The 25,265-nt window shown below is 38.3% G+C and overlaps 1 protein-coding gene across 10 annotated transcripts in view; it reads left to right on the top strand.

Moving 5' to 3' along the window:
- LOC107306748 (uncharacterized) overlaps positions 1-25,265 on the top strand; it is a 57,123-nt gene that overhangs the window by 18,321 nt on the left and 13,537 nt on the right. For 2 of the 10 annotated variants that reach the window (XM_085550684.1, XM_085550682.1), the window contains 22 exons: positions 235-543; positions 718-1,115; positions 1,894-2,041; positions 2,920-2,981; positions 4,001-4,103; positions 5,029-5,090; positions 6,125-6,227; positions 7,262-7,323; positions 8,068-8,170; positions 9,231-9,292; positions 10,037-10,139; positions 11,169-11,230; positions 11,978-12,080; positions 13,552-13,580; positions 13,682-13,745; positions 13,835-13,870; positions 16,692-16,777; positions 18,233-19,210; positions 19,997-20,214; positions 21,800-21,983; positions 23,479-23,625; positions 24,210-25,166. In XM_085550684.1, the coding sequence (XP_085406810.1) occupies positions 235-543; positions 718-1,115; positions 1,894-2,041; positions 2,920-2,981; positions 4,001-4,103; positions 5,029-5,090; positions 6,125-6,227; positions 7,262-7,323; positions 8,068-8,170; positions 9,231-9,292; positions 10,037-10,139; positions 11,169-11,230; positions 11,978-12,080; positions 13,552-13,580; positions 13,682-13,745; positions 13,835-13,870; positions 16,692-16,777; positions 18,233-19,210; positions 19,997-20,214; positions 21,800-21,983; positions 23,479-23,625; positions 24,210-25,166 (4,379 nt within the window). Of the gene's footprint in view, positions 1-234; positions 1,116-1,893; positions 2,042-2,919; positions 2,982-4,000; positions 4,104-5,028; positions 5,091-6,124; positions 6,228-7,261; positions 7,324-8,067; positions 8,171-9,230; positions 9,293-10,036; positions 10,140-11,168; positions 11,231-11,977; positions 12,081-13,551; positions 13,581-13,681; positions 13,746-13,834; positions 13,871-16,691; positions 16,778-18,232; positions 19,211-19,996; positions 20,215-21,799; positions 21,984-23,478; positions 23,626-24,209; positions 25,167-25,265 lie in introns of all 10 variants that reach the window. The other 8 variants (XM_085550680.1, XM_085550679.1, XM_085550687.1 and 5 more) reach the window with 7 other exon arrangements.

Below are 25,265 nucleotides of genomic sequence, written 5' to 3'. Positions count from 1 at the left end.
CAGAACAGATGGTCATGTCAGAATAAAATAAGTAAGATAATGGAAATGACCATACTGAGTCCCCTCCTAAGCCTTTGTGTCTGATGTGTCCTTCTCCCATCCTGCCCTTACCTGGCTTCTTTTCCATACAGTCCCAGATGACTACTTTCCTGTGTTTTTAATGGGTAAAATGCCTGCTGCTATTTAGATAACCCATTTGATTCATATTCCTCTTTCCCTTTCTCATGCTTTAAGGTGGTGGTGATAGTTCTAGAATTGAAATTCCTAAGTCACAGAAGAAAAGCCTCAAACAAAAAAAACCAACAGGTGCAAATCTGAACAGAGGAGAATGTGGAGAGTTGTTGAAACAAGATGTCTCAGATTCAAGCAACCTTGAGGAAGATGAATTGGGAGAAGAGGAAGAAGAGGATGAAGATGATGATGGAGATGACAATGAGGAGCATGGAGAAGAAGAGGAAGATCTTACTTATGCTGAAAAGGAGGAAGAAGATCTGGACAATGAAGAAACTCAGTCTGATGACATAATGGAAGAGGAGCAGAGAGGTAAAATAGAACTTAAAGAAGAAGTTAATCAGAAATTGGGTTATCTTAGTAATGTTAAGAATGAAGGGGATGCACAGTGTGGAGCTGGAAGTGTCTCCAGTGATTCTCAGAAAATGCTTAAAAAAAGTGAAGAAAAGATTGAAGAGTCTGTTGATACTCCTGTGTCTTTTATAGATGGACGTTACGAAAAATTGCAAGAGAACGTAACAGCCCTGTCTCCAACAAAAATGAATAATGAAGTATCTTACCAGTCAGTACCAAAACAAGCTGTCCTTCGAAATACAAATAATTTGCAAGATGAAAAAGAAAGGTGCAAAAAGAAAAGCATGATACAGAAGACATTTCACAGAAATACAGCTTCGTGTTTTGATGACTCCGAAACAACAGGCTTGAAAAAAGGAATACCTCAGCCTCTCTCAAATAGTGGTCATCTTCTGGAGAAGTCAAGGTTCAGTGGTTCCTTCAAAAGTAGGAGTGGTTCTTGGTCAGCAGCAGAAAACCTGAATCTTGAAAATCAAAGACCAAGCTCTGTCATGGATGATGAAGGTGATGAAGAAGGGCAGTGCAAAGAGGTACATAATAAATTCCATGAAACACTAAAACAAGAAAGTGAAAACCTGGGCCTAAATAGATGTGAGGAAAATCTATGGGCAGCATTTCCCTCAAGCACAAAAGTAAGTGTACAGGGATGATTCAATTGGAAGAGTTTGTTAAGGGTAATACAGGTAAGTGACAGTAAACTATTTTCCTGTTAATACTCAATCACGTATCTGTATTCAATCATTGTATTTTGATACTGAAAACATCTTGTTCATAGCCAAACTCAGACATTATTTTCAATATTTTTATTATGAGATTGGAGAGTTTTGGAAGGAGAAAGACAGGAAACTTCATTCTTTCTGGAATCTGTGCACTTTCTGTTATGTAAAACGGAGGGAATGGATAATATCCATTAGAAGTTGTAGCCATTTAGTAGAATTCATGAAGTAATGACTGGAAATGAAGAAACAAAAGGAAGTTTTGAATGAAATTGAGGGCAGGAAACTAGTGAAATTGTGAGATATTTAGGCAGAAAGAAGACTTTCTGAATAATATCAATGAAACTGCATTTAGATTGACACAAGGAAGTGCTTCTCAGAGGTTTTGCATAGCCAGAGATGAAGTTTACAACATGAGGCACTGCAGTTTAATTGTGCAGATTCCCACTAAAAATTGTAGGCCTTTAGAAACCATGTTGCACTTTGCTTCATTTAAGTCTTACCCAAGAAAACCGTTTTCCAAGTTGTTAATGGGTGGTGAAGTAGATATTGATTTCTGTGCTTTTCAGCTGTTTTGGTCAATCTGTTTTAGAAGGAGTCACCTAAATGGAAAGAAGAACAGGAGAAGGAAGATACTAGAAGGAAGTTGCAAACGACAGTTTTGGGGGATGTGAAACATTCTGTTTCTAGTAATAAACATCAAGTCCGTAAAGTTTCAGAAGACACAGCTTATGCGAGAAGTGAGTTTAAATATGATCCTGATTGCTCCTCTATAAGTATTAATGTTCAGTAAATAAAGTAAAATGATGATTATCCTCAAAGATGATAAACTTTCCTGTTACCTGTGAACCCTAGCCTGCTGTGGTAGAGAAGGTCTGCAGCTTTTGTTTTTTTTTTGTTCTTACCTAACGGTCACAAATGGTGGTGCTGGATTCCTAATGATTACGTATGATGCAAGTTTCTTTATTAATTTTGTTGCTGTGTTCTCCTTGATGCGGTCTGAACAAAACAAGAAGCTAGTCTAATCTATCTTGTGTGTGACAACATTGTTTCCCTTTCCGATGCTACTATCAGATTGAAAAGCTGTGGTTTTTCAGGGCTTCAGCCAAAAGCAGACCTGAGTCAAACTCAGAGAAGACTCTTCCAGTACCTCAACTTGTTCAGTTGTAGAATGTAGGAGATCTCTCCTTTGCTAAACCTCTGTGGGCTTGAGAGCATGACCAGCTCAGAGAGAGTTAGGTAATTTGGCATAGACCCCAGGGTGTGAAAGCAGAAGATACTATTTCCATTGTCTGACTCCAGAGCACTGCTTGTTGCAGTAGACTTCTTCAGAGCATGTGTAGCTATTCGTAAGATGCTGCACAGAACATTGTCCAAACATGATGGACATAGCCATGTCAGCTGTCCTGCTTGGGCATCTTCTGCTGGAAAAGAGATGAAGAGAAGTGAAGAGATCACTGTGATGTGACTGGGTGTAACAGTGAGTGGGACTCACTGTTTGGTTTGTCCTTTGCTGTAGTGATACTACTACTCATCATTCAGATCCTTTGTTTGACTGATGGGGATTAAAGTGGAGTGCAGTAAAATTCTCTGTGTCTCTTTGTCCATTTTTTTTTAGATGCCTTGCGAGCAGTAGGAGCAGAGAAAGAGAAAGAGTCTGATTCTCCGTGGGATTCTGAGGTACTTTATGTGAAATGTGCATCACCCCAGTCTGTGGGAGAGCCAGATGAGAACTACGTGAGAGCTTGCCTTTGAGTTGACCCCTGTCCCTGATAAGGCTCATATACCCCATGTTGCTGCTGCTCTATGTCTGTAACTGAGGGTCCTTTAAATATTTGCAGTGTAGGTTCTCTGTCAAGATAATACTGGTACAAAGATAGGTCAAACTACTTATGTAGGCAACCTGGCTGAAGGCTTTTGAGTTGATTTTCTAGCACAGTAATGAAACAGAACAGTTTATTGCTTTTTGAATTCTTATGACCTTCTCAAGAGTGCTTGTGTGAGGATTTTTTTTTTTCTAATATATGGTTTTATTTTGCTGATCCAGTCAGAAGTAAATGGATGCTTATAAGTTGAGCAACCCTTACATTTAGATTTTTCTGTATAGAACATCTGTCTATCAGCCTTGATCCATTTTTCAAAATCATGTTCAGCAGACACCAAGTGTGCTGGCTGTGTTTATCCTTTCTGTCTGATAATTCTCAAGATGAGATTGAGCAGGGTCTGTAGCTATGTCCTCTCTAGCCTTTGTTGTGGGTAAAAAAAGTAATTCCCCACTCCTTTCTTTAAAATACAAGATTTTCAAGAGAGCCTTAATAGCTATTAGCTTTGCCTTGTTAGCCTTTAATCAAATCAAATCTTACTTGCTTTTGCAACATAGTGATGCACTTACGCACCACTGTGGGACTTGTGCCCCAGGAATATAAGCTGAAATTTGAATGCCAGGCACAAATTTAATGCTAAAGCTGGATCAACACAGAGCTGCAGCTACTTGTTCACAATCGACATCTTGATTTCCTGTGTTACTTTGGTGGCTCTCCTGTTTGCAAAGCTTAATCATCGTTACGAAATAGTTTAGATGAGTTGTGAGGACTCTTTTACCCTTACATTAGAGATACAGAATCCCATGAAACATTTGATTAAAAAATAAAAAATAAAGTTTTGTACGAATTCTTATGCATTTGTTTTATATTGTGCAGCCTGGTTCTGATAGTCCAAGGATGGCATCTCTTGCTGTGTCTCTCCCAGCTGCAGATGAACATGGAGTAAGCTCGCTGAGTGTTTCATGGGAGCACAATGAGGGTAACTATCTCATAGATTGGATTTGTCTGTGTTTATAGACAAGTGAACTTTTTCTTGTGTTTTCCTAGTTAGTCCTGTTCTGTTGTATGTGCTGTAGCAATGAAGTGCTTGGCTGATGTTAATTAACAGCAGTGAACACTGCACTTGCTGGCCTGTTGGATTAGTCCAGGAGGTTCTTAGGTTCATTATGTATGTTTTTTGGATATGTATTCGTTTGTGTGTTTTTCTTTGCTTTAAGTGGTTTCTTAAAGTGGTGAGAGTGGTAACTGGTTTACGATTTAGCTGTGAACCCTAGCCTGCTGTGGTAGAGAAGTACTGTAGCTTTTGTTCCTTTTCAGTCTTTCCTAAAGGTCAGAAATTGTTTCTTTTCCCTATCAGATTGAAAAGCTGTGGGTTTTCAGGGCTTCAGCCAAGAGCTGACCTGATTCAAACTTAGAGAATACTTTTCCAGTACCTCAATTGTTCAGTTGTGAAATGTAGGAGATCTCTCCTTTGCTACACCTTTGTATGCTTGAGAGCATGACCTGATCAGAGAGAGCTGGGTAATTTGGCAGAGACCCCAGGGTGTGAAAGCAGAAGATACTATTTCCATTGTCTGAATCCAGAGCACTGCTTGTTGTAGTAGACTTCTTCAGAGCTTGTGTAGCTGTTGGTCAGATGCTGTACAGAACACTGTCCAAACATGATGGATTTAGCCATATCAGCTGCCATTCTTAGGCATATTTTACTGGAAAAGAGATAAAGGGGAGTAAATATAATACTGTGATGTGACTGGGTGTTAACTTAACCGTGAGAGTAACGCATTTCTTCGTTTGTCCTTTGCTGTAGAACTACTGCTCTTCTTTCAGATCCTTTGTTTGACTGATGGGGGATTAAAGTGGAGGGCAGTAAATTTCTCAGTGTCTCTCTTGTCCTTGTTATTTAGATGCCCAACCCACAGTAGGAGCAGAGAAAAAGGAAGAGTCTGATTCTCCCTGGGATTCTGAGGTACTTTCTGTGAAATGTGCATCTCCCCAGTCTGGGGAAGGGCCAATTGACAAGTACATGAAAGCTTGTCTTTGAGTTGACCCCTGTCCCTGATGAGGGTCATATACCCCATGTTGCTGCTGCTCCGTGTGTAACTGAGGGTCCTTTAAATACTTGTAGCGTAGGTTCTCTATTGCGATAATACTGGGACAGAGTTAGGTCTAACTGCTTATATAGGTGTCCTGGCTGCAGGCTTTTGAGTTGATTTTCTAGCTCAGTATTGATACAGCACAGTTTATTGCTGCTTGAGAATATATGATCTCCACAAGGGGGTTTCTTTGAGTACTGTATTTTTATCTCTATATGGTTCTGTTCTGCTGATCCAGTGAGAATTAAAACGATGACCCAAGTTTGAGCAACCCAGACATTTAGGTTTTTCTGTATAGAACCTCTGTCTTCTCTAACAAACTTAATCCGATTTTTCAAAATCATGTTCAGCAGACACTAATTGTGCTTGCTGAGATTATTCTTTCTGTTAAGGAAATATCATTCAATTCTCAAGATGAGAGTGAGCAGGGTCTGTAGCTACGTCCCCTCTAGCCTTTGTTGTGGGTAAAAAAACTAATTCCCCACTCCTTTCTTTAAAATACAAGATTTTCTAGATAGCTTTAATCGCTATTAGCTTTGCCTTGTTAGCCTTTAATCAAATCAAATCATACTTGCTTTTGCAACGTAGTGATGCACTCACTCACCACTGTGGGACTTGTGCCCCAGCAACATAAGCTGAAATTTGAATGCCAGGCACAAATTTAATGCTAAAGCTGGATCAACACAGAGCTGCAGCTACTTGTTCACAATCGACATATTGATTTCCTGTGTTACTTTGGTGGCTCTCCTGTTTGCAAAGCTTAATCATCATTACGAAATAGTTTAGATGAGTTGTGAGGACTCTTTTACCCTTACATTAGAGATACAGAATCCCATGAAACATTTGATTAAAAAATAAAAAATAAAGTTTTGTACGAATTCTTATGCATTTGCTTTATATTGTGCAGCCTGGTTCTGATAGTCCAAGGATGGCATCTCTTGCTGTGTCTCTCCCAGCTGCAGATGAACATGGAGTAAGCTCGCTGAGTGTTTCAGGGGAGAACAACAAGGGTAACTATCTCATAGATTGGATTTGTCTGAGTTTATAGACATGTGAACATTTTCTTTTGTTTTCCTAGTTAGTCCTGTTCTGTTGTGAGTGTGTGCTGTAGCAATGAAGTGCTTGGCATATGTTAATTAACAGCAGTGAACACTGCACTTGCTGGCCTGTTGGATTAGTCCATAAGGTTCTTGAGTTCATTCTGTATGCTTTCTGGATATGTTTTCATTTGGGTGTTTTTCTTTGCTTTATGTTTTTACTTAAAGTGGTGAGAGTGGTATCTGGTTTAAGATTTAGCTGTGAACCCTAGCCTGCTGTGGTGGAGAAGGTCTGCAGCTTTTCTTGCTTTTCGTTCTGTCCTAAAGGTCACAAATGGTGGTGCTGGGTTCCTAATGATTATGTATGATGCAAGTTTCTTTATTAATTTTGTTGCTGTGTTCTCCTATATCTGAACAAAACAAGTAGGTAGTCTAGTGTGTCTTGTGTGTGGCACTGCTGATTCCCTTTCCAATGGGTACTATCAGATTGAAAAGCTGTGGTTTTTCAGGGCTTCAGACAAGAGCAGATTGCCTCACCCTGTTCAGTTGTAAAATGCAGGAGATCTCTCCTGTGCTACTCCTTTGTATACTTGAGAGCATGACCAGATCAGAGTGAGTTGGGTACTTCGGTAATTGCCCCTTGTTGTCAGAACAGATGATACTATTTCCATTGTCTGACTCCAGAGCACTGCTTGTTGCAGTAGACTTCTTCAGACCATGTGTAGCTATTGGTCAGATGCTGCACAGAACATTGTCCAAACTTGATGGACATAGCCATGTCATCTGTCCTTCTTGGGCATCTTCTGCTGGAAAAGAAATGAAGAGGAGTGAAGAGAATACTGTGATGTGTTTGATTGTAAAGTTACCCTTGAGTGGAACTCATTGTTTGGTTTGTCAATTCCTGTAGAATTACTGCTCGTCTTTCAGATCCTTTATTTGACTGATGGGGTATAAAAGTGCAGTGCAGTATATTTCTCAGTGTCTCTATTTCTCCTTTTTTTTTGTAGAAGCCCAACCCACAGTAGGAGCAGAGAAAAAGGAAGAGTCTGATTCTCCCTGGGATTCTGAGGTACTTTCTGTGAAATGTGCATCTCCCCGGTCTGTGGGAGAGCCAGATGAGAACTACATGAGAGCTTGCCTTTGAGTTGAGCCCTGCCCCTGGTGAGGCTTATTTACCCCATGTTGCTGCTGCTCGATGTCTTGTATCTGAGGGTCAACGAAATACTTGTAGTGTAGGTTCTGTGTGGAGATAGTACTGGGACAAAGTTAGGTTAAGCTTCTTGTATCGGCCCTTTGGTTGCAGGCTTTTGAGTTGATTTTCTAGCACAGTAGTGAAACAGAATAACTACTTCCTCTCTAGCCTTTGTTTTTGGGAAAAAAAACTGATTCCCTACTCCTTTCTTAAAAATACAAGATTTTGTAGATAGCTTTAATCGCTATCAGCTTTGCCTTTTTGGCCTTTAAGCAAATCAAATCTTCCTTATGCAACGTAGTGATGCACTCACTCAACATTGTGGGACATGTGCCCCAGCAATGTAGGCTCATATTTGAATGCCAGGCGCAAATTTGATGCAAATGTTCAATCAACACAGAGATGCAGCTTCTTGTTCACAATCGACATCTTGATTTCCTGTGTTAATTTCTTGTGTGCCTCTGTGATTTGCCAGCCTTAATCAACATTATGGAATAGTTTAGATGAATTGTGAGGATTTTTTTGCCCTTTTATTTAAAATGCAAAAACATTTGTTAGATTTTATTTAAAATAAAATAAAGTTTTGTGCAAATTCTTATGCATATGTACTGTATTGTACAGCCTTGTTCTGAAGGTCCGAGGAAAGCATCTCCTCCTGTGTTTCTCCCACCTGCAGATGAACATGGAGTACGCTTGCAGAGTGTTTCAGGGGAGAACAACAAGGGTAAATATCTCATAGATTGGATTTGTCTGAATTTATAGACAAGTGAACATTTTCTTTTGCTTTCCTTGTTAGTCCTGTTCTGTTGTATGTGCTGTAGCAATGAAGTGCTTGGCATATGTTAATTAACAGCTGTGAACACTGCACTTGCTGGCCTGTTGGATTGGTCCATAAGGTTCTTGAGTTCATTCTGTATGCTTTCTGGATATGTTTTCATTTGGGTGTTTTTCTTAGCTTTATGTTTTTACTTAAAGTGGTGAGAGTGGTATCTGGTTTAAGATTTAGCAGTGAACCCTAGCCTGCTGTGGTAGAGAAGGTCTGCAGCTTTTGTTGCTTTTCGTTCTTTCCTAAAGGTCACAAATGGTGGTGCTGGGTTCCTAATGATTATGTATGATGCAAGTTTCTTTATTAATTTTGTTGCTGTGTTCTCCTATATCTGAACAAAACAAGTAGGTAGTCTAGTGTGTCTTGTGTGTGGCACTGCTGATTTCCTTTCCAATGGGTACTATCAGATTGAAAAGCTGTGGTTTTTCAGGGCTTCAGCCAAGAGCAGACCTGATTCAAAGTCAGAGAAGACTTTTCCAGTGTCTCTCTTTGTTCAGTTGTAAAATGTTGGAGGTCTCTCTTGTGCTACTCCTTTGTATGCTTGAGAGCATGACCAGCTCAGAGAGAGTTAGGTAATTTGGCATAGACCCCAGGGTGTGAAAGCAGAAGATACTATTTCCATTGTCTGACTCCAGAGCACTGCTTGTTGCAGTAGACTTCTTCGGAGCATGTGTAGCTATTGGTAAGATGCTGCACAGAACATTGTCCAAACTTGATGGACATAGCCATGTCAGCTGTCCTACTTGGGCATCTTCTGCTGGAAAACAGATGAAGAGGAGTGAAGAGAATACTGTGATGTGACTGGGTGTAAAGTTACCCTTGAGTGGGACTCACTGTTTGGTTTGTTCTTTGCTGTAGAATTACTGCTCGTCTTTCAGATCCTTTATTTGACTGATGGGGTATAAAAGTGTAGTGCAGTATATTTCTCAGTGTCTCTATTTCTCCTATTTTTTTGTAGAAGCCCAACCTGCAGTAGGAGCAGAGAAAAAGGAAGAGTCTGATTCTCCCTGGGATTCTGAGGTACTTTCTGTGATATGTGCATCTCCCCAGTCTGTGGGAGAGCCAGATGAGAACTACGTGAGAGCTTGCCTTTGCGTTGAGCCTTTCTGCTGATGAGGCTTATTTACCCCATATTGCTGCTGCTCGATGTCTTGTATCTGAGGGTCAACGAAATACTTGTAGTGTAGGTTCTGTGTGGAGATAGTACTGGGACAAAGTTAGGTTAAGCTTCTTGTATCGGCCCTTTGGTTGCAGGCTTTTGAGTTGATTTTCTAGCACAGTAGTGAAACAGAATAACTACTTCCCATCTAGCCTTTGTTGTTGGGAAAAAAAACTGATTCCCTACTCCTTTCTTAAAAATACAAGATTTTGTAGATATCTTTAATCGCTATCAGCTTTGCCTTTTTGGCCTTTAAGCAAATCAAATCTTCCTTATGCAACGTAGTGATGCACTCACTCAACATTGTGGGACATGTGCCCCAGCAATGTAGGCTCATATTTGAATGCCAGACACAAATTTGATGCAAATGTTCAATCAACACAGAGCTGCAGATTCTTGTTCACAATCAACATCTTGATTTCCTGTGTTAATTTCTTGTGTGGCTCTGTGATTTGCCAGCCTTAATCAACATTATGGAATAGTTTAGATGAATTGTGAGGATTTTTTTGCCCTTTTATTTAAAATGCAAAAACATTTGTTAGATTTTATTTAAAATAAAATAAAGTTTTGTGCAAATTCTTATGCATATGTACTGTATTGTACAGCCTTGTTCTGAAGGTCTGAAGATGGCATCACTTGCTGTGTCTCTCCCAGCTGCAGATGAACATGGAGTACGCTTGCAGAGTGTTTCAGGAGAGAACAACAAGGGTAAATATCTCATAGATTGGATTTGTCTGAGTTTATAGACAAGTGAACATTTTCTTTTGTTTTCCTTGTTAGTCCTGTTCTGTTGTATGTGCTGTAGCAATGAAGTGCTTGGCATATGTTAATTAACAGCAGTGAACACTGCACTTGCTGGCCTGCTTGATTAGTCCGTAAGGTTCTTGAGTTCATTATGTATGTTTTTTGGATATGTATTCGTTTGTGTGTTTTTCTTTGCTTTAAGTGGTTTCTTAAAGTGGTGAGAGTGGTATCTGCTTTAAGATTTAGCTGTGAACCCTACCTGCTGTGGTGGAGAAGGTCTGCAGCTTTTGTTGCTTTTCGTTCTTTCCTAAAGGTCACAAATGGTGGTGCTGGGTTCCTAATGATTATGTCTGATGCAAGTTTCTTTATTAATTTTGTTGCTGTGTTCTCCTATATCTGAACAAAACAAGTAGGTAGTCTAGTGTGTCTTGTGTGTGGCACTGCTGATTTCCTTTCCAATGGGTACTATCAGATTGAAAAGCTGTGGTTTTTCAGGGCTTCAGCCAAAAGCAGATTGCCTCACCTTGTTCAGTTGTAAAATGTAGGAGATCTCTCCTTTGCTAAACCTCTGTGGGCTTGAGAGCATGACCAGCTCAGAGAGAGTTAGGTAATTTGGCATAGACCCCAGGGTGTGAAAGCAGAAGATACTATTTCCATTGTCTGACTCCAGAGCACTGCTTGTTGCAGTAGACTTCTTCAGAGCATGTGTAGCTATTGGTAAGATGCTGCACAGAACATTGTCCAAACATGATGGACATAGCCATGTCAGCTGTCCTACTTGGGCATCTTCTGCTGGAAAACAGATGAAGAGGAGTAAAGAGAATACTGTGATGTGTTTGTTTGTAAAGTTACCCTTGAGTGGAACTCATTGTTTGGTTTGTCAATTGCTGCAGAATTACTGCTCATCTTTCAGCTCCTTTATTTGACTGATGGTGTATAAAAGTGCAGTGCAGTATATTTCTCAGTGTCTCTATTTCTCCTTTTTTTTTGTAGAAGCCCAACCTGCAGTAGGAGCAGAGAAAAAGGAAGAGTCTGATTCTCCCTGGGATTCTGAGGTACTTTCTGTGATATGTGCATCTCCCCGGTCTGTGGGAGAGCCAGATGAGAACTACGTGAGAGCTTGCCTTTGAGTTGAGCTCTGCCCCTGGTGAGGCTTATTTACCCCATGTTGCTGCTGCTCGATGTCCTGTATCTGAGGGTGTTTGAAATGCTTGAAGAGTAGGTTCTCTGTTGAGATAGTACTGGGACAAAGTTAGGTTAAGCTTCTTGTATCGGCCATTTGGCTGCAGGCTCTTGAGTTGATTTTCTAGCACAGTAATGTAACAGAATAGCTACTTCCCCTCTAGCCTTTGTTGTGGGGAAAAAAACTAATTCCCCACTCCTTTCTTTAAAATACAAGATTTTCTAGATAGCTTAATCGCTATTAGTTTTGCCTTTTTGCATTTAATCAAAGCAATTCTTACTTGGTTTTGCAACATAGTCATGCACTAACTCGCCACTGTGGGATATGTGCCCCAGCAACGTAAGCTGAAACTTGAATGCCAGATACAAATTTGATGCAAATGTTCAATCAACACAGAGCTGCAGATTCTTGTTCACTATTAACATCTTGATTTCCTGTGTTAATTTCTTGTGTGGCTCTGTGATTTGCCAGCCTTAATCAACATTATGGAATAGTTTAGATGTGTTGTGAGGATTTTTTTGCCCTTTTATTTAAAATGCAAAATCCTTTGTTAGATTTTATTTTAAAAAAAAAAAAAAGTTTTGTGCAAATTCTTATGCATATGTACTGTATTGTACAGCCTTGTTCTGAAAGTCCGAGGAAAGCATCTCCTCCTGTGTTTCTCCCAGCTGCAGATGAACTTGGATTACACTTGCAGATTGTTTCAGGGGAGCACAACAAGGGTAAGTATCTCATAGATTAGATTTGTCTGAGTTTATAGACGATTGTACATTTTCCTGTGTTTTCCTTTTTGAGTCCTGTTGTGTTGCGAGTATGTGCTGTAGCAATGAAGTGCTTGGCTGATGTTAATTAACAGCAGTGAACACTTAAAGTGTTGAGAGTGGTATCTGGTTTGAGATTTATCTGTCTGAGGATTTGGATATTCCTGGATAATCAGCAGAAGAAAATTTGGTTAATCTTTTTGTTTGTTTATTTTTTTTTATTTTTAGTTTCATGTTTTGCTTTAAGAACTAAAATATGTGGGCAAATTCTTGTTATGTTGCTGCGGGTTTCCACCTGCAGCTCATGGCATTTGCTTTATGACCATCCTGATTGATCATAAGTGTGCTGGAAGTTTTGCTATTGGAATAAAGCTTTTATCTTTTTGAGAGTGCTTTGGCAATATGGCTTATAATGTGGATTCAATGACATAGCCTAAAAGGCAAGTGCAATTTTATTTTTGTAAGCAGACACCAAATCTTAGCAAGCTTCTGGAATCCATAAATCAACTTACCAATTATCTTTAATGTCTGCTTCTTATGATTCTGCTAAGCTTGAAATCAGTGTGGGAGGGGGGAAGAGGTGACTGTGATAATCTTTCTAATGTATTTCCATGTTACTTGACCACCTAGTGTTCGAAAATCAAGTCTTGATGATTTGTTTTTAGTATTTATTTAAATGTAAAAATTCTTTTGTGGAACAGTTCGTAGAAGCATTTTGTATGCTTGTTTCATGAATGGAGTCGTAAAGTATAAGATGACTGCAGCACAGGGCAGTAGGTTGTGAGAGTTAGGAAATAAGATTTGACACTAAACTTGAAAAAGGTTTGGAATAATGCACATGTTGTGCATTACAACCAAGCAATGTTTGTATCATTTATTTCCTTGCAAACTGATCCAGAGAGGTCAGTTGAGAACCAGATTGTTTTTACCTCATTGAATGACGTTTGTATGAGGTTGCTGTGTCTGTACCCTTGCTTTCCATAAGCTGTTAATGAGAAAGTAGCCTCAACATTATGCACTGCTAGAATAGAAGTAGTCATAGTTCTGCTGGGTTCTTTCTTGATTGGTCATTAAGAAGCCAGAGCTATCTGCTCTAACTAATTTTTCCAGAAAGCAGAATTCAGCTTCCAAAAGGAACAAAATATTTTAATCTTGTTCTCTTAATAGACATAACTTAATGCTTCACATGAATTGTTGTCATTCTGTGATTTGATTCTTTTTTTTTTTTTTTTAATAAAAGGTGGATGATGGGAATTACTCTGTATTTCTTATATACTACTACAAGTTCTGTGTGATAAGACAATTGGATATTAGCTATTTCACTCTCAATGAAGTAATTTGTGCAAGAAACAATTACAGAGCCTACTAATGTTGTAAAGAATAAAAGATATCTTCAATTAAATAAAATAACGCTTTCATTTTTCACCTCCAGGCCTTTCAGAGAAACCCAGTAATTTGCAGGTAAATGCTTTTCATTGAAATCTACTTGTCCTGCTCATTAATGAATATGTAGTTATTTTGAATGTATGGGTGTTTATTTTTCATTGGTTTGTCTTTCATAGTTAAAGGTTTCTGCAGTTTTAGAGATGAATGAAACATCTTCAAAAACAGAAAAGCAAAAATCAGGTAATGATGTCTTTTATATTCTGATTTTAGCTTCAAAAATCTTTCTGATAAGCATATTTAATTAAGCATTTGATTCATTTGTTTTGCAGATCCACAGGAGAAATTGAGTGTAGATGATATTGAAGGTATTTATAAATAGTTGTTGTTTTTTTTTTTGTCATGTCCCTTTGTGGGCAGATACATTGTAGTTGTAAATTCTTCATATTAAATTAATGTTTTGCTAGCAAGATGTTATTTCAGCAGCAGATTTAATGAAATATGGCTCTATCTTTGGGTGTTTTCTCCACTAGAGCTCCATTCAACATTTGTAAACATCCTTCTACAGTGTAAGGTTCCTCCAGCATACCTGCTATCATCACCCCTTGTCAGGCAGTCCACATTTACTCATTTCCTTCTCATTGCCAAATATACCGATCTGCAGAGGAGCAACAGGGGTCATGTCCTGTGTCTGATTCCTGTCTAGGGTCTGCAGATGGAGCTGTCCAGGAGCTGCAGGTGGGACAGAATGGGTGGTTCACAGGCTTATGCTTCATTAGCATGATTGATTATTTACCTGGCTTTTTCTTTGCCTCTCTGGCAGTTGTATGAAAACATGTATTACGTATGCTCTTCCAAAGCCATCCTCTCATGTTTTGTTTAAACTGGCCACTGAGTTTAGAGCTAGTGGAAGGACATGGGAAAGAGAGTGTAGGTGGGAGGCAGTGAGTGGAAGTATGTTGGCAGGTATTCCTTTTGGTTGGGAAAGATAAATAAAAGTGAAGCAGCTAGATCATTTATTATACATGGGAGAGAGTATATCTAACCTCAATGGGTTCTTAATTTCTTAATTCTGATATATGTGAATTTAAGTATTTGTTAGCAAGATACAAAACAGTTCCCTATTAAGGTCTTAGAATTTCTACAACGAGCCCTGAAAATTACAAATCAGGTGAAAACCTATATAAGCAAGCATATGAAGTAGATGATTAGATAAGAGTTCAGAAAACTATTGCAACTTCTAAGTATGGAATGGAAATTGCTCCAAGCTGTTTGACATCCATGTCTTGGGAAAAAAGGTACTGTTTCTTTTGATGACAATAGAGGTTAAACTTCTTTCTAGAAAAAAAATGTACGTGTGTTTGCATAAAGAAAAGGAGATTCTCTACTGCAGTGCTATTGTTTCTGAAAGATGCACAAAAGGTGGTTAGAATCATTGAATTATAGAATTGGGCTGGAAAGGACCTTTAAAAATCACCTAATTGAAACTTCCTAGCTGTGGGTAACCTGTTGCAGTGCCTCATCACCCTCATCAAGAATTTATTCCTTATATCTAATCTGAACGATCTTTTAGTTTAAAACTGTTACCCTTTGCTCTGTCACTACAGGCCATAGTTAAAAGTCTTTCGTGTAAGCCCCCATTAATTATTGAAAGGCCATCATATGGTCTCTGCAAACTCTTCTATTCCCCAACTCTGTCAGCTTTCCTCATAGGAAAAGTGTTCCAGTCCTCAAATTGTTTTTTGAGACCCTTCCCTGGACCTGCTCTAGCCAGAGATTTTTTGTGCTGGGGGCCCCAGAGATGAACTTGGTGCTCCTGGTAGGGTTTTGAAAGAGTGGAGTAGAAGGGGACACCACCTCTCTTGGCCTTCTGGCCATGCAGTGCTTCTTTTTTTGTGGCCCAGGGTGCAATTGGCTTTTTGGACTGCAAGCATGCATTCTCAGCTTATATGTAATTCTTCATCCAGCATTATCCCCAAGTCCTTTTCCACAGGACTGCTCTCAGTCTGTTCATTGTCCAGCCTGTGCTGAAGCTGATGACTTCCCAGCCCAGGTGCAGGATCTTGCGCTTGGCCTTGCTGAACATCATAAGATCTGCTTCTGTAGGCTGTCAGTATCCGTCTGAATGCGATCTCTTTTCACTAACATATCAGATACACCACTTGGCAGCACTTCTCTGTCTACCAAAGAATCCATCCATGATATTTCTCCAATTTAGAGAGATGAGCTCTCTAGGTAGCTAACATCAGTTGCTATTTCTTTATCCTCCACTCTAGTCACTCCATAATAGAAGGTTGTCTGGGCCATGGAAAGTACCTCCTTTCTTAAACTCTTTAAAAACAAGTGTGATGTTTCCCTTTCTCCTGTCACTAAGGGTTTTACCTGACTGCCACAACTCTTTAAATATGGTGGATAGTGACTTAGCAACCTAATTTACCCATGATCTTGGAGGTCTTTTCCATCCTTTGTGTTTCTGTGATTCTGTGAGTTCTTGTTTTGTCTGTTTTATGTAGTCATGTGAAATGTAGTCCAGTGATGGTGTGGGACGTGGCAAAGTTAGATAGGAAAAACAGTCTTTTCATAGCTCATTTTGTGTCATTATTTCATGTATTTTCTGTTCATCCTTCCTCGTGTCTGTTTTTTTTTCTTTAATCCATGTATTTGCTCAAAGATCAGGTATTAAGAAATATATGTGAAAGTTTGTCTCAAACTCCTATGTTTGGGTTTCAGCAAGCTGTATTTCTTCTGCAGAGTGTTATAATTCCTATGGTACAAGTATTTCTAACTCTAAAAGGGTTAAACAAGACCCTTTGTGGCACAAAACAAGGAGAAATGAAAGTAGCTAGAGGAATCTAGCCGATTGCTGTATAGCATACAGTGTGTCATGTATGTATAAATATAGTTCTACATGTAAACCATTTGAGATTCTTAAAGGTGTATTTCTGACTGATTTTCATCAAATTTCCCTTAGGAATGAAAGGGAAAATGCCCTGAGAGGGATTAGTTCGCACAGAGGCATCTTCAAACTGTTTTGTAATATTATGTTCAAATCGTAAATAATAATACGCTTGAGAGGCTGTGTTAGTTTGTGCTATTTTCTCACAAATGCAATGATTTAGGATGTACTTTAGGTATAATTAATTTGTAATAAGTCATGTTCGTTATAAAGATGTAATTTTTTCACTGTAGGTGAGCGCTCAGAATCTACCGTTCATGTGTCGTCATCAGCTAAAAAAGAGATGGTCAAGGATGCCACTGAAAACTTTGGGAGGCAGGTATGTGAAACCAAATATTGTGAATTATAATCTGAATTGATAAACTGTATTGTAAGTTAAAAGAAAGCTTACCAGTCAGTAAGTGGTTCTGAAAAAAGCATCTTGCACATGAAGTTTGTATCATCTGATGTTAGATACTGTCTTCTCATGGCTGTATAAAATGCTTGCTGTTGTGATGGATACATATCATTGTCCAGGTACATTTCCAGCTAGTTTGCTTAAACATTGACCACTGTTTTCCTTGCGTGCAATTCTGAGAAACAGTGCAGTCATGTGGTGGGTTTTTTGTTTTTTCTTATGTAAAATACATACTCAGTTGGGAGCAAAATTTTATATCATGTGATTATTTCTTTGACAAAACACGCCAGATTTTCCTCTGTGTATTAGAAAGATTAAGTAAAAACCTGAAATATGATCTGTCAGTGCTTTCTCTGCCTCTGCAAAATATCTCCTTGTCTGATCAAGTTAGTAAGTGTTCGAAAATATTTTTTTTGAAGGCCATTATGGAGGAATATAGGCTAGGCGTCCTGTTTGTATTGAGCATACAGGACTGGGTAGGGATCTTCATTGAGTGTCTGGAGTCTTCTGTAATACCTCAAGGGAAGTGGAGGAAGTAATATCATCATACATCCAAGGCACTGTGGAAGAGGGATGTGATTCATTTCAGCAGGTAGAGTGTGGACCTGAAGTATTGGAAGGTGGTAGTAGATGTGCAAAGTGAATGGAGCTTGGAAATGAAGTGGCTGAGACAGGTGGTGACTGAGATGCTCTCCATTGTGAAAGATTTTTGTGGAGTTACGATGTGGAAGGAGAAAAGGGCCTCTATAACCAGAGTAAGAAGGACAATAGTTGTGGTTCCTTGGGATGCCAAGGCTGCAGACCTTGTTCGGAAGGGAACACAAACCAAGGGCAACTTTGCAGGGACTGTGAAGTCAGAGATAGTGAGAAGGCTGGAGAGAGGAGCTGGTCAGTGAGCATGAGGCATGGTACCGTTTGGATAGATGTCTCAGTTCTTGATTTTTGGGCTGAGGGCAGGAATGAACAGGTATTCCTTGTAAATATTTGTCTTGGGAGCTTGGAATAGAATTTAATAATTCTGACTCTGAGGAGCATAAGTGATTGTAATGTAGCCAGTCCCTTGTGGTGGTTAGTAAAAAAGCTTGTTATGATCACTCACACTTGTTATGAACGCTCACCAGCAGGGGGTTTAAAGGGACAGTCAGTAGAAAGTAATGGAGTATGGGAAAATTTGGGCAGTTGTGTTTTCTGTTGTTACTGATTGTTTTATTGGTTAATGTTTCTAAACTCGATCCTTCTGTTTTGAGGAAAAAATAAATAAGGTATCTTTGTTTTGTTGTTGTTGTATGATGGGATGAGTTTGCAATGTAAATTATATGGCTTAATGGTAATTTCATTTTTCTTGGTAATTTTTCTGTCTTTACCTGCTTACTTAAGGATAAATATGTTTTAGAAACTACCAACTTGATAGAAAATACAGCACATGAAAAGCAGACTGACAAAGCAGAAATTTCTCATCAGGAAGCCCTAGCAGAAAATGAGGAATCCCACAGTGCTGACAAGCAGTTAAGTCTAAAGTCGTGGGAAGAAAGATACGAAAGGATGTGGATTGAAAAAGAGAAAAGGGAGTTGAAAACAAATTTTAAAAACATTACAGCAGAGCTGAAGCAGCTGTTTGGTGAAATTAATGAATCTGAGAAAGCTCCATCCCTTGTGGCAGAAGTGTCAGAAGATGACCTCATTGAAGAATTGAAGAGTCTTTGTGTTTCATCTTGTGTGACAGAATCAAGTGATAAGTTAGAAAGTAAAGGTGAATTTGGAGATGTGAAACTTAACGTAGACCTAAAAGAACCCAAACCTGAAATAGTTATTCCGAGTCTCTGTGTCCTTCCTGATCACAGTAACTTAAATGCGAGCATGGAAAATACCTGGAGAATACCAGATGAAGAAGGCTGCACGAATTACACAGATAATACAAAAGTACATCTATCAAAAGCAGAGGAAATGGAAGAAAATGAGAATGGGATTAGTAGAGATGTAGAGGGAAGTCCTGAGTATTCCCTGAGACATTGTTTAAAAACAAATATTTGGGATGACATTTCTAATAATCTTCCTAATATAAGACCTGTTTCCACAAATGGTGAAAGTACACTTGGCTTTATAAGCGAGAAGAAAATTGGCAAGGACATCTGTCTTAGTGACAGTGTTCCCAGAGACTGCCTAATCAAAAACAAGGAAATAGGAGAAACAGAAATCGAAAATCTTTTCCCGCATGCTCAGCAACCTTGTGGCATGCTGAAAAGGAATCTGGATGAAGAACTAAAACAAGATGTGGAAAGATTTAAGAGTAAGGTAGGAATGCTGCAAATGGTATTCCTGGCTTTGGAAAAAGAGAAGGTACAGCTACAAAAAGAGGTAGAAGTTCACCTGCTGTTCCTTTAGTCTTTCTCAGTATCAATGGTCCTGTTCATGTTAGCTATTGATCATTAAAAGAAGGTGCTTTGTGCAAATTGATTTTTTTGTCTTAAGAGAAGAACGTTGCTCATAAATAAGGAAAGCAGTGGAGAACTGTGCTTTTCCCCATAATGTAATCAGAAGGTTTTGAGAAAGCAAAACGTATTGTTTCAGTTTGACAATAGGTGGCAGTCAGTTGCAGTGTAAGTAGTTATCACCTCATTACCATCAAAAGAAATTCATACAAGTACACCAGTTTTGATTGTCGATCAAGGAATGAAAATAGCTTCTGAACAGGGTCTTGATTTATCTCTTCGTTTGCTGTGGTTTGTGCATGGTGTGCCTTCATTGCCTCTCACTAAAATTCCTGATTGCTGTGAAGCTGTTTCTGCTTTTGAGTTCAGTTTGCTTTTTTCCTCATCATTAAGGAAGTACGACATCATACATCCACTCATACTTTGTGTTTCTACAACTACTGTTGTGTAGTCCATCTGATTTCTTATCCATCAGTAATGCTTCTATTGTTTGTTTCCTTAGGGCTGCTTTGCTTTTTTGTTTTTGTTTGATTGTTATACTTCAAATCAAGAGTGAATTCAGAGTATATATTGACTTGGTACATTTTGTAGAGTAATTTTTGGGGAAAATCTTTTTTATTTTACATTATTTTTAAAGTCAAGCTTAGATTATTTGGTCTTGGATCTCCTTTAGAATCAGAAAAATATATGAAGCTTAATTTTCTCTTCATAGGTTGAGAAGAAAAAAAGGAAGCGGAAACATTTCAAAATGCAAGCAGTGGAGAAACAGGAAAGTCTTGATAAATCAAATACACCAGCGGGCAATATTACCCATCAACCAGTAAAAGAAAAGCTTGCTCTAAGGAAGAACGAAAAAATGATAGAAGAAAAACACACAAAGAATTCTTCATCTGAGGAGAGACCAAAATTACTTGAAATGCCAGTAAAAGGGTAAGCTAATAAAATAATCCGTAGAATTAGATTGTTTTAAATCTTGTAATTGAAGCACTTTCCTCGGTATTGAAAGCTATGCTGAGTAGTCCCCTGCTTCCCAAACTGTTTTAAAAGTATATTTTTCGAAGAACTAAATGCACAGTGGAGGTTCAGATCAATTTTGCTGGAGGTGATAGAGGTCTTAATCACAGAATCATAGAATGGCCCAGGTTCAAAAGGACCACAATGATCATCTAGTTTCAACCCCCCTGCTATGTGCAGGGTCACCAACCACCAGACCAGGCTTCCCAGAGAATTTCTTCCTTAACACTGACTCTAATCGTGTCTTTGGAATCTTACCTCCTATGCCTAATAAATTAATCAAGAATGAATTCAAAGCCCTTGCTCATGGGATGGAGGAACCCCTTGTGTACACAGTGAAATGCTCTGGCTGGTGAGCTGATTCGCTGAGAAGCCTCCGGGGGCTTTGGCAGAGATTAAGTGCAACGTGAGTCAGAATGATCTTGCAGCTGAGAAGGCCAGCAGCATCCTGGGTTGCAGAGTCAAGAAGCTGAAGGGAGGAGTCCATCCCTACTTAGCATCTAGTTGGTCTGTGTCTGGAGCACTGGGTCCAACTTTTGGCCTCCAAGTACTTGTGTGCATTTCTTTTTATGGCCTTCAAGAGATCGTAGTCAACATGTGTGAGTTCAGTAGAGGCTTTCCAGGCTGATCACAGAGCATGAAACTCTGTGAGAATAAGCTGAGGGAAATAAACTTCAGGATGTGCCAGCAGTCTCCCAGTACGTGGAAGGGGATTGTGAGTAAGACAAAGCCGTTCCTGATTTGGCCTGGATTTGATTCTAAACATTTTTCAGAATTCCCAAACATCTGTAAATAGAAGGAATTAATTTTTTCTTTTATGTAAAATCTCAAAACAGTATTAGCTATACATGAGTAAAAGCTGTACTTTTTGGGAAGCTAAAGACTACATGTAAATCTTTCTCCTTTAGAATAAGCTGCTTCAATACTGATGTTACAGCCAATGTTTTGAACTACTTGTTAGTGGTTGCTGATATTCAAATCTTTTTTTGAACACTATCCTTATCCTTTAATTTATTAAAAGAAATGAAAAGGTTCATCCACACATGGTAAGCAGTTGTTATAGTCTTAGGGAAGGCTTCTTAAAAGTTTTTGATTTGTCTTAGATAAGTGATGTGATGTTTTATCGGTATTACTTGCAGTCATTATGAATCTGTACTATATAGGTGATGATCAACATATTAAAAACAGTGTATTTTTGTTAGTAAAAGTTCATGGTTTACTGTTCATGTTTACCTATGTCGACATGGAAATACATGATGAATTTTGTACATCACTTAAGGGCTTATTTGTCAGTCTTGTGCAGCTCATGTATAAGGTGTCTTCCACCACTAATGGAATGAAATTAGAGTGATGTTAAAAGTTTAAAATTGCAGAAAAACTTCTATATTTGAAAAAGTGTGACATTTCTACAGTTTTAAGTTGTTTCTCCTGGTTCATGATGTGGCATATTTACTTTTTTGTCAGTGCTTTAATTCCTCAAATACTCTCTTTTAAATCCCAGATTTTCTGTGAAACAAGAAGAGGAAAAGAGACATAGAGCTGAAATGCGATATGAAAAAACAAGAAAGCAACTAAAGAGGGAAGAGGATCAATATTCTAGAGAGACAGAGGAAAAACAACAACTTGAGTTTCGTGTAAGGAATTTAGAAACAGAGTTAATAACGCTGAAACAGCTCAAGAAACAGGTATATTAAATATATATCTTCTGTTTTTCTGTTTCTTTCAAACTGATATTTTATGCTAATATGTTCAACTTGTTGGTGGAAGAGACATTAGGTAATTATCTTGGTGCATTTCGAGGACCATTGTCATGAAACCAGCGTGAACAAACAAGTTCATGATACCTTTTCACATTTTTCAGAATTATAGTTTGGTTTGTGCTTCAGGCAAAGCTTCTCTTTGAGTTATTTTTCCTAATTACTACAGAACTCTGTGCGCGTGTGTGTATATGTATGTCAATATATATATATCTATATATATATTATATGTGTATATATATATATATAATGTTTTTATTCTTATTGGTTTTTTTTCTTCAGAAGGAAATTACAGTTACTGTTTGTAGTATTCTTTCAAGTATACTTACATGAATTTAAATTTAGGCCTAAATGTTACTGTTTACCTGATAATCTGTAAATTGCCTCAATTGCTTACAATCAAGACTGAATCCAGAAAAACTCTCACCTTTATTTTTATTACAAGTTTAGTGGCTTATTAAATGCAATTGAGATGATGATGTTCTCACTGTACACAACCTGCATGAATTCTTCAGTTCTTACATACAGTTTTGAGGGTCTTTTCACTGGCCTTTACCTACTTTTCAGCATTCCTGTCATGGTTCTACGCAGTTTGAAATATACCTCAGAAATTCGATCTGTTCTGTTGTATTTTTCCCCATAAATAGTAAGCCTCAAATTTTCAGAACTTGTATTTGCAAACATATTAAGAACATGTGAAAGTGGTCATTAGGGATCCTCAGTGGCCACGTTGCTCTGGCAGAAGCAGTAAGTAGTTAGCATCACCTCTTTCAGTCTGCCTGGATTTAACAGGGACATCATTGGCATTAGTTTACCTCCTGGTCTGCTGTTCAGCTGGTCAGTCCTCTTCTGTGTGTCACTTCATTAATAGCCTTTGGAAATCTCATACAACTCAATTTATCCAGCAGTATTGCTAGATTTTGGTAAACTGAAAATGGATTGGCACATTTTCTGAAGCATTTCTAAATATTAGTAGAAGAGATGTAGACTTAAGACTTAAGTGGGGTAAAGTAAGTGTAGTTATTGTGCTTTTGGAAATCTTAGTCATTTGTTTTGTGCAGTTCTTAGTGTTAGTGCTCATATTGATGAATAGATGTTTTTAAATCTTTGACTGTAAGCATATGAGTGTCCATCTCTGGTTTTAGTATGTATATATAGTTTGTTAGAAAGATAACTTGGGTTTCTACTTAAACTCTGTATGTTTCCAAGAATAGTAGTTCTAGTTTGTTTGTTTTCTTCTTTTGTTATAGAGGGATTTGCAAACAAGTTTGTTTGCAAACATGGAAAATTGATATGCAGGTCATTCTATGATTTTATGATAAATGGCTCTTACTAGAATTAATAGAATGTAAGAATAAAAAGAATGAAATATTGCTAATTCTGATTTTGCTCAAGATTCACAAGTTCAACTATATTACTGTAGGTTGAAGAAGAGCGTGATGAAACACAGAGACAGCTCTCTAATGAAAGGAGTGCTAGAGCTCTGCAAGAAGGAATTTTGAGCAACCACCTGTGGAGACAGAAGGAGCTGGAAGAAGAGACAAGAAAAACTATCGGGAAAAATTCAGAGGTAAGCAGTTCCATTCCTAATTAATTTGGTTATACTTCACTGTGCTCATTCTAAAACCTTAAGAAAAATAACCTTTTGTGCCTTTTGGTGGATTATCTACAGTTTATCAATATAACCAAATTTTGTTACTGTTGTCTAAAAACTCTGAATAGCATCATCAATCCCACATAGACCTGAATTGCATGTGGAAGTAGGAAGCCACTGGAAAATAAGACATTGTGTTCCCAGTCTCTTAAACTGCCTGCTGTTCTTCACTGTATAGTTGTTACAATCATTTCTAAGGTTTCTACCCGTGAAATGTCCAGATATCTGGAGATTAACTAGGAAAGAAGTTGGCTGAGGCTGTTTGTGATCCTATTACTTGGCTTTTGAATTCGTTATTATACTGTCATCACTTTCTTGTTTCCATTTCCTTCATCTTTTTGCTTAATAAATTATTTTTATCACAGCCCATGAGTTCTGTTTTGTTTCCTGTTCTCTCCCTCATCCCACTTAGTGATGAGAGTGTGGTGCCTAGCTGCCTGATGGGTTAAACCTGAATTTATTTCCCAACTAACTATTCATTATTGTCCTTTATCACACAGAAATGTGACACTAATGACAGAGAAAAGGATTTGCTACACAGAAATCAGTTACTGCAAGAAGAGATTGCTATGCTAAGACTAGAACTCGATCAAGTAAAACTTAAGCACCAGGAGGATGAAGGAAAATACTTAGAGGAAAATGAGTCTTTGAAAGAAAAGAATGATTCTCTTCAGAAGGAACTTAAACTGAGTGAGGAAACCTTAACACAGACAGTATTTCAGTACAATGGACAGCTGAATTTACTCAGGACGGAATCTGCAATGCTAACTTCCAAGCTTGAACAGAAAAAAGAAAGCAAAGACAGACTGGAAACAGAGATTGAATCATTCTGTTCCCGCTTGAATGCAGTGGTTCAAGATCTCGAACGTCATCAGTCATTGAAAAGTGATGCCGAACGAACATTTCAGAGAGAACGTGATGAATGGCTTCGTTTACAAGACAAGCTCCATCGTGAGCTCTCTGAGGTGCGAGAGAGCAACAAGAGCTTGTCTCAGCAGCTGAGTAAAACGGAAAGCAAAGTTAATAGTCTAGAAAACGAGCTTCACCAGTTGAAACAAACACTTCGAGAAAAAACACTGCTTTTAGAAATGACACAAAAAGACTTAAATCAAGCCCAGTGTCAAGCAAAAGAAAATGAGCATGCGTGGCAACTTGAGAAAGATCAAGTCAGTAAATTTATGATAAAGCACGAATCTATGCAGGAACGATTGGCCCAGCTCCAAAGTGAAAACCTTTTACTCCGTCAGCAGCTGGAAGATTTGCAGAACAAGGGGATCATCAAAGAAAAGGTTGTGAATGATGTCCAGGACAGATTTCATGATATGTTCAATAAACTCAGAGCTGACAGTGAAAAGCAGGTTTACCTCATGGAAGAGAGAAACAAGGAATTAAATACCAAGTGTACTGATTTAAGGGAACAAGTCTTTAAATATGAGACTGACAAAGAAGAAAGAGAGGTAAGCTATACAATTAGAATAAATTAAAATGTTTCAATTCATAAAATGATTTTGTATTTCTAAAATGCATCAGGTGTAAGTTTTACACATAGGACCAAA

The sequence above is a fragment of the Coturnix japonica genome, chromosome 6 (genome assembly GCF_054131305.1).
Source record: "Coturnix japonica strain WE chromosome 6, WE-NBRP24, whole genome shotgun sequence".
NCBI lineage: Eukaryota > Metazoa > Chordata > Aves > Galliformes > Phasianidae > Coturnix > Coturnix japonica.
Note: the sequence above shows the minus strand (reverse complement) of the source record. Positions and strands in the feature narration are given on the sequence as shown.